This window comes from Scyliorhinus canicula, chromosome 3 (genome assembly GCF_902713615.1).
Source record: "Scyliorhinus canicula chromosome 3, sScyCan1.1, whole genome shotgun sequence".
Lineage (NCBI taxonomy): Eukaryota > Metazoa > Chordata > Chondrichthyes > Carcharhiniformes > Scyliorhinidae > Scyliorhinus > Scyliorhinus canicula.
This window is the reverse complement of record NC_052148.1, coordinates 213,646,864-213,656,464: the sequence shown is the minus strand read 5'-3', so window position 1 is coordinate 213,656,464 and position 9,601 is coordinate 213,646,864. Positions and strand designations below refer to the sequence as shown.

General features: G+C 41.4%; 1 protein-coding gene across 1 annotated transcript; it reads right to left on the bottom strand.

Annotated features, from left to right (window-relative positions):
- Positions 1 to 3,460: 3,460 nt before the first annotated feature.
- On the bottom strand, positions 3,461 to 8,261 carry hmx4 (H6 family homeobox 4). Its single transcript, XM_038792138.1, has 2 exons — positions 7,863 to 8,261; positions 3,461 to 7,493 (listed from the first exon to the last, which is right to left on the bottom strand). The coding sequence occupies exons 1-2, from the start codon at positions 8,071 to 8,073 to the stop codon at positions 6,952 to 6,954; spliced, it is 753 nt and encodes a 250-aa protein (XP_038648066.1). The 5' UTR covers positions 8,074 to 8,261; the 3' UTR covers positions 3,461 to 6,951.
- Positions 8,262 to 9,601: the final 1,340 nt, after the last annotated feature.

Sequence of the window (9,601 nt, the reverse complement as noted above, 5' to 3'; positions counted from 1 at the left end):
GAATAACCTTCCGTGTGTTCCTGCTGCACGGTGCAACATTTAGTCGCGGTCTTTCATCCTTTAAACCTGTGGGCGTCTGCAGTTACTTAGACAAGAGAGGACCGCATGGAGTTCAGTACAAAATAAAAGGCTCTGGCAGAACATTTTAAATGATCCTTTTGGTCAATAATGCTGACGTTTAGAAATAAATCACACGTTTGGTCACTTTTTGTAGCTTAATGTTATCTTGAGTATTCGTCCGTTTAAGGTAAGTCATCGCTCACATGTGACCCAAGAAAATTTGTTTTTATATAGTGTAGTTGCTTATATAATGATTTATTTATGAAATATGGAGGATTTTATTTGAAGCCCAGCAAAGGTCGACAGGCAATTTTGTTGGCTCATCCCGCCAGTTTTAATCACTTACATTGGCTTCAGCTTCAGTCAACACATTGGACATGTCAGAGGCCACCGTTGTCTGTTGTGACATTGGAGGCCAAAGGTTATTCCAATGTAATATCACATGATGCGCTCACCGCCTCCTTTCCTTTCGTTCACTCGCTTTAATATTGGCATCCTATCCGTCCATCGCGAGTTTCAAATACGGCTGGAGAGTTATTACATTGATCGAGCCAGAAATCTATGTTGTCATAGTGGAGTATGTTTATACCGCCAGGAAATCGTGCCATTATCGTGGAATATATTTGCAGAGCCAGAAATTTCTGTAATCATATTGGATTATATTTATATAGCCAGGAAATCGTGTTATCATATTGGAACATATTTATATGGCCAGGATATCCTGTAATATTGTAATATATTTATATAGCAGGAATTCCTGTTATCATATTGGAATATATTTATATGGCCAGGATATGCTGTTGTCATATTGGAATATATTTATATAGCAGGAATTCCTGTTATCATATTGGATTATATTTATATAGCCAGGAAATTGTGTTATCGTATTGGAATATATTTATATAGCAGGAATTTATGTTACCATATTGGAATATAGTTACATTGCTCAGAATTCCTGTTGTCATATTGGAATATATTTATATAGCCAGGAATTCCTGTTACAATATTGGAATATATTTATATAGCAGGAATTCCTGTCATCATATTGGAATATATTTATATAGCCATAACATCCAGTTATCATATAGAAATACATTTATATAGCCAGGAAATCTTGTTATCATATTGGAATATATTTATATAGCCAGGAAATCCTGTTAGCATATTGGAACATATTTATATAGCCAGGGATTCCTGTTATCATTTTGGAATGTATTTATATAGCAAGAAATTCATGTTAGCATATTGGAATATATTTATTTAGCTAGGAATTTATGTTATCATATTGGAATATATTTATAGAGCCAGAATATGCTGTTACCATATTGGAATATAGTTATATAGACAGGAAATCATGTTATTATATTGGAATATATTTACAGAGCCAGAATATCCTGTTATCGTATTGGAATATATTTATAAAGCCAGGAGTTCCAGTTATCATATTTGAATATAGTTATATTGCTGGGAATTCCTGTTTTCATATTGGAATATAGTTATATAGTCCGGGATTCCTGTCACAATATTGCAATATATGTATATAGTCAGGAAATCCTGTTATCTTAATGGAACATATTTATATAGTCAGGAAATCCTGTTATCATAATGGAATATATCTATATGTCCAGGAACTACTGTTATCATATTGGAATATATTTATACAGCCAGAAATGTCTGTAATCATATTGGAATATATTTAAATTGCCAGGAAATCCTGTTAACATACTGGAATATATTTATATTGCCACGCATTCCTGTCATCTTATTAGAACAGATTTGTATAGCCAGAAATATCTGAAATCATATTGGAATATATTTAAATAGCCAGGATATCCTGTTTTCATACTTGAATATATTTATATAACCTGGAAATCCTGTTATCATATTGGAATATATTTGTATTGCCAGGAATTCCTGTTATCATATTGGAACATATTTATATGGCCTGGAATATGTTTATATAGCCACGAAATCCTGTTATCATACACGGAATATATTTATATGGCCAGAAAACCCTGTTATCATTTTGGAATATATTTATATTGCTAGGAATTCCTGTTATCATATTGGAATATAGTTATATAGTCCGGAATTCCTGTCAAATATTGCAATATATGTATATAGTCAGGAAATCCTGTTATCTTAATGGAATATATTTATATGGCCAGGAAATCATGTTATCATAATGGAATATATCTACATGTCCAGGAATTCCTGTTATCATATTGGAATATACTTATATAGTCAGGGATTCCTGTTATCATATTGGAATTTATTTATATTGCTCGGAATTCCTGTTATCATATTGGAATATATTTATATAGCCAGGAATTCCTGTTGCCATATTGGAATATATTTATATAGTCAGGAATTCCTGTTTCCATATTGGAATATATTTATATAGCCAGGAATTCCTGTTGCCATATTGGAATATATTTATATAGTCAGGGATTCCTGTTTCCATATTGGAATATATTTATATAGCTATGGATTTCTGTTACCATATTGGAATATAGTTTTATTGCTCGGAATTCCTGTTATCATATTGGAATATATTTATATAGCCAGGAATTCCTGTTATCATATTGGAATATATTTATATAGTCAGGGATTCCTGTTTCCATATTGGAATATATTTATATAGCCATGAATTTCTGTTACCATATTGGAATATAGTTATATTGCTCGGAATTCCTGTTATCATATTGGAATATATTTATATAGCCAGGAATTCCTGTTGTCATATTGGAATATATTTATATAGTCAGGGATTCCTGTTTCCATATTGGAATATATTTATATAGCCATGAATTTCTGTTACCATATTGGAATATAGTTATATTGCTCGGAATTCCTGTTATCATATTGGAATATATTTATATAGCCAGGAATTCCTGTTGTCATATTGGAATATATTTATATAGTCAGGGATTCCTGTTTCCGTACTGGAATATAGTTATATTGCCAGGAATTCCTGTTATCAAATTGGAATACATTTATGTAGCCAGGAATTCATGTTACCATATTAGTATATATTTATATAGCCAGGAATTCATTTTACCATATTGGAATGTATTTGTAGAGCCAGAGATTCCTGTTATCATGTTGTAATATATTTGAATAGCCAGGAATTCATGTTAGCATATTGGAATATATTTAAATAGTCAGGAATTCGTTATCATATTGGAATATATTTATATTGCCAGGAATTCCTGTCATGATATTGGAATATATTTAAATTGCCAGAAAATCCTGTTATCATATTGGAATATAATTATATATCAGGGATTCCTGTTATCAATCATTGTACGTATTGTAGTTTGGTCCAATATCACTACTCGCCCCAACCGATACGTTCATTATCTGCTTTCTTTATTTAAAAAATCCCTTCAATCTCAAAATCAATGGAAACGTTTTATTCGTGCAATAAAATGATTTGATTTCTCTACATGAGCTGTATTGGATAAAAATCAGAATATATCTATATACGCATGGCACCATGGAGCCTCTCCTCTCTCAAAGCGCCCCCACCCCCTCACACACCTGGATCTACCGTCGTTCGCACTGCTGCTCAATATTTGCTTCAATGTTCCTGTTTGGCTCGCTGACGGATATGGACATTAGCTGCCGATTGTATCCCAGGGCGAAAACAACTTCAGAGTGTAATCGTATTGATGTATTGTGATGTGAAATACTGAATTATAAAAAACCCAGAATCTGTGCACGGCAATATCCGTCCGAACATTTTCTGCCTTTAACATTTTGATAAATTGTACAGCTGGAGGACTGGACGTATCTTCAAACAATTGCCATTGCTGCTCCTCGTGCCCATTTGACATCCCAGTTCAATGTTCGGCATCTTTCCTGCCCTGGTTTTACTGCGGAAGTCAACCAGTGTTGAGCATTGAAATAACTTTAATCCACTCAGGAGCTTGTTGCCGCTTTGCCTGCGGAATATAAAACCAGAACAAACGCAACTCGGCGCTGAAACGATTAAAACTCCCGCTCTCTCCCAGAAGGTGCAGCTTTGGTTTATCCATTTCGGGCAAGCTCGGTTTAACGCTAATAATTCGTCGGGATTCGAAACGTTAAGGATCGTTTAATATCAAAATAGTAACGGTACTGTACATCAAATGCGTCAGCTATCTCTGAAATACGTACACATACATGCCGAAAGTATCCCTGAACCTAGCAGATAACTTAATCATATAATTTTAAACAAGAACAAGGTTTAAGTGCAGGAGAAGCGTGAATGTTTCGAATGTGTAAACCCTGATTATAAGTGACTTTCTTGCAAAACAAAGTTCAAGCAAAGCGATAGAAACAGCCAAAGTACATCACAAATTATCTCGTCTAGTTTGTCATTTTATTGGGCACTTTACCGGAGAGAACCGTGTTTCCCCCCGCAAAGTGATAAAAACGTGCCCTTACTCAAAGTTACTTAATGCAGTCTTCAACTGGTGGTAAAGCTGATTGCAAACGAGACATTGTGAATGTTTGGCCAGACCTTTGTAGCCATTAGCGCTCCTGCCCTCTGATTTATTTACACTTTTGAGAAAGAAATGTCTAACTGTACACACATTTACATCAACCAAAGTCTCGCGAAAAGGCCCGCAGAAAGTGACCCTCCGTAGGGTAAAGAACGGTTCTATCAGAATTACAGTTTTGGAAAGTGGCCACGAGAAGAATCCGGGTCACTGACGAAGTGAGCAGATGTCAAAGATAACACAGCTGAGCAGGAATTGCACATAAGGCCCATGTCTGCAACCTAGCCCGACCCAAACTGAGAACACAAGGCGGGGAATCATTAGGAAAGTAATGCGATTATCGAACGGTGTGTCTGCAATGCTCACAAACATACCCACTCAGTCAAACGTAGCTTCAAGATGCTGAACTGTACATGCCAAATTTGCAGTATAGTCCTAACACCTCTTCTGGCTGAACGTGTTAAAATGGAAATGCGCGTTGCTCTCGTGCTTGGCTACACACCTTTTTTTTAAAAATAGTAATAAGCGTGTACACACCTCCTCGAACCCGTATTCAGCCAGTACTTGTCAAGAAGGTATCGTTTCTCAGCGAATATGGATTCTCATCCGCCGAATTAATTTATTCTGCAGACGTCACGTTCGATCCGGGAGATATCTGGCAGGTTTTAATTATTGGGAATGGGTTCTTTAAAAAGCATGTTTACTACAACGATTGCAAACTGTAATCGTGCACGGTTGGTCTGGGTGAACTCTGGGTACACACAAATCCTTAGCGGGCCCACTCTCTGTAAACTGCTGTGAATGGAGCTGACAGCGTTAATATTAAACCCACTCCTGTAAAATGGATTCCGTGCAGCAGGCAGCTTGTCTGCTCTGTGTTCGTACACTTCCGTCACATAAATGTCAGAAGACTGACCTACTTTATTCAAATCGAGTTTCGGTGTAAATGCCAATTAATGTTATACTTTATGTCCATGGGGTTCTTTATTCCTGGCTCCATAGCAATTTCAGCTTCGATTTAGCAAGGAACTCTATTGGAATAAAGCTGGCAATCCCAACGGGGGGCGGGGAACTGAAGCGTGAATAAATTCCAGTGTGGATTTATCCCGCCATTGCCAATGAGATCTAATGTGAAATAATCTCTCTCAATTCAGCATATTAGTAATGTCCAACGCGCAGGAATCTGAACAATAAGCTACATGTTAATAGTGATGTTCATAGTTCCTGTCAAACCAGTTAGCGTCTCACCTTGTGTAAATATGTGGTGCTACATTCGGGTTTAATCACTGGAATAAATGTTGCACGGATTTTGCGATCATTCCCTGTGAAGAAATCGGGTCATCGCTGATCTAATGGACTCCACGCTACGAAAAGCGGCATAAATATCGGGGTTGAAAATAAATCGAGGAGGATAAATGCAGTCAAAACAAACGCCCTGGCTCGCAGGAAGACTTGAAAAAATACAAAAGGTCTTCCTTTGGAATTTCGCACATTGCGAGTTGTGTTTAGCAGAAGAAACCGGGGCTCACTTAATTTCCGCCCCCCTTTTTTTTTACACCGGTTTGGAGTGGGGAGGGAGCTGGGGCCAGCGTGCACATTCGGGACTGAAGCTGCCAAAGGTCACCCACACTGTCCTCCCTCATTTGTGTTTATTTATTTTTGTTTGTTTTCAGTCGAGTTTTTAAAAATAAAATAAAGAGATCGAATGGACAGGGCGGGAAACGCAGATGGTCAGGAGGTTGCGAGGGTGACGAGGTGGGTGGACGGAGCGAGAGGAGGTGGCGAGACAGAGAGAGGGGCCGTTTCTGCTCGAACCAGCATCAAACTCAGGTCGTGCGGTTGCCTTCTTCGGGATAGGAGAGTCGGCAGCGGGCTCCTCATGTGTTACCAGCCAGATCCGCCTCCTCGGCTCCCAATACGGGTCTGGGTAGGCAGCCCTGGTCAGCAGTGGCAACGGTGAATTCGAATTATCTTTACAGGTATGTGAGCTATTAAATCAGTCAGCTCCAGCGTACCACAGGCATAAAAATAAAGGACTAAAAATAGAAATAAAAATTGCAGTTAAACGGGATATTGCTTCCGGAAGCAAATCCCGTCTCCATTAAAACACTGTACAGTGACTGAACTAATTCAGTGGTTAAAATGAAATGTATAACGTGCTGAGTGAAACATAAATCCTCATCCGGAATTGGAAAGCCTTGAAGCAGAAATACATTTCAAAGGCTGGTGGAGGATATAGAAATAATAATCAAACAAGGGGGAAAGGCAGTGAAGGGTGAAAAGGAGCTCTTTAACAAATTACATACCATGTATTCTTCCTCCCCCCCCTTCCCTCAAGTTAGATAGTATAAACAGTGGCTAAACGGCCGCTAAAAGTTCCTGGGCTTAGGCACTGTTTAAGCGATTATAGGTCCCCATCCAGCACATGGAGATATTTTCTGGCTTCCGGGAAGCAGAGATAAGGCGTGCTGGTCCCCGGGTACAGAACCGGGAAAGACACTGGCAGCAAACATCTGCGCAGAAAGCTGCTCTCTTTGTACATGGCTGGCATCTGGACTATCTTGGGGGCACTTTCGGCCGTGTTGGTGACCTCCAGTTCGGCAGACAGCTGCCTCTTCAGTTTATTCCTGCGGTTCTGGAACCAGATTTTAACCTGGGTTTCGGTGAGTTGCAGAGAGTTCGCCAGGCACGCCCGCTCGGCGCTGCTCAGATACCTCTTCAGGTCAAACGTCGACTCGAGCTGGAAGATCTGGCTCTTGGAGAATATCGTGCGCGTCTTCTTTTTGCCCAGGACTTTGGCTTTTTTGCTGTGCTTGGCTTTGGCAGAATCGTCGCTGTGATCCGCCGTTTCCAACGAGCCGTAAGATTCCGGGCTCTTGACTGAACGGTTGGCGTCCACGGTGAAGCCGAGTGGAGAGCTGGCGAGATAGGCAGCGTCCATTGTCTCTGGGTGACAAAACGCAGCAAAGTCAGTTGTCTGTCGCGGCTGTCACTCTACATAAGCAGTGCAATATTACACATGGCACATTACAGCCTCGACGCTGAACATACAGAGCGTGAATAGATTGATCTAAAAACGGGCAAACGGAGCTAAAACCTCGCATGCAGAGAAAACAAACCCCTCCAGTTTGCTCATTCCTCACCCCAACAGCAGTGAAGGAAGTGATACCAATGGATGAGATTAGAATCTCCAACCGACTGTAGTTTGTGTTTCGGAACCAGGGCATGGCTTCCTAGGCTGTGAAGATAACACTATTCCCGCGGAAGCTACCACAAGACCCCATGCTGCATCTGTCTGTCTAACATTTACAATACCTTGAACTGCTTTCCTGTAGTCCTTGGCGTGCCTCATGTCCGTCCTTGTGGCTTCACTCCGGGACTTTATTTCCGACGTCGGTGTGACCTGCTGTTTCGGACGCTCGTGTTGTTTGAGTTCTTTGCATTTGGGGCTGGGTTTGAGAATACTGTCGATGGTGAATTTCAGCGACAGGGGCTGACACTGCGGGCTCTCTCCCTTGTCCATCATGCCCTCCCTCCCTCTTGGTGTGGTCGGGGCCCCAGCTGGTTGCGGCCTGATCGCTCGCCCTCTCACTGGGTTGTCCGGAAGGTCTGTGCGGTGACTGCCCCCCGCCGTCCCGCCAGCATCATTCCTGGCCGATCAGAGCCGCGCTCCGCTCGTTTCGCCCAAAGTTATTCACCCTCAGCGGGAAGATGGCGGTTCCTGGACGCTCTCATTGGCCCAAACGTTAGCAGCCCGGCTCCTCCAATCGCAGGGTGGAGGCGGGCTGGGCTGCACTCTTGTCAGTGCGGTGACTTTGCACTTAGTGCCTGGCAGAACACAATTCTCAAAGCACAGCGTTGTTAACACAGCCTTCCTTTTATCTGCATTAATGTGTGGCTTAAAAGCCACCCAACGCCGAGCAATTGTCTGCCAGCAACATCACCATTAACTACACAATCTAGAAATAGAGTGGTCACAATCTAGCTGTGACTCTGCATTGGGTGCTGTACTTTCGTCCCATTTTATTTATTTATCTTTTGTTTATTTTGAAATTTGCACCTGCACTCTCCCATCATTGGCATTCAGAAATAAAACGACTTTCCTTCCCTTCAACTTTTTAAAAATATGTCATCATCCAACTTTCCTGTCACAGAGAGGAAAGCAAGTGACCCGGGACAGGAACTTTACACTCTGACCTGATAACTACATTAATAATGTCCATTATGGGCAGCACAGTGGCGCAGCGGGTTAGCCCTGCAGCCGTACGCCGCCGAGGTCCCAGGTTCAATCCCGGGTCTGGGTCACTGTCCGTGTGGAGTTTGCATATTCTCCCCGTGTTTGCGTGGGTTTCGACCCCACAACCCAAAGATGTGCAGGCTAGGTGGATTGGCCATGCTAAATTGCCCCTTCATTGGAAAAAATTAATTGGGTACTCTAATTAAAAAAAATAATCATGTCCATTATAATATCAGGAGATTAATCCCTGACAGAGCGACGCACGGACTAATCATGGGTGGGGGGGGGGGGGGGTACTTCAACTGTGTACAGGATCCAACGACAAACAGATCAAACCCCAAAATGGGGAAAACCTCAAGCATGGCAAGGGAACTCAGTCACTTTATGGAACAGAGGGAGGTTCGCCCTTCTCCCCAATACACAACGCATACACCAGAATTGACTTCTTTGTGGTGGGAAAACAGTGCTTCTGGGGATAGACCAAGTGGGATATTTCGCAATGGTGATATCAGATCACGCCCCGCACTACATGGACGTGAGGCTTGAGATGGGTAGGGCCCAACACCCCACATGGAGGTTGGACATTGCCTGAGTAGCTGACAAGGTCTTCAACGAAAATATATCGTGGGCCATAGCACAGTACACAGAGAACAACCAGAATGGGGAGGTCTCACACTCCACGTTCTGGGAAGCACTAAGAGAGGAAATCATCGCTTTCAAAGCTCGAAGAGATAGGGAGGAAAGGGCAGCTAGGCAGCAGCTGGTCGACTCCATACTGGAGGTAGACCGTAAATACTCTGAGGCCCCGACCATAGAG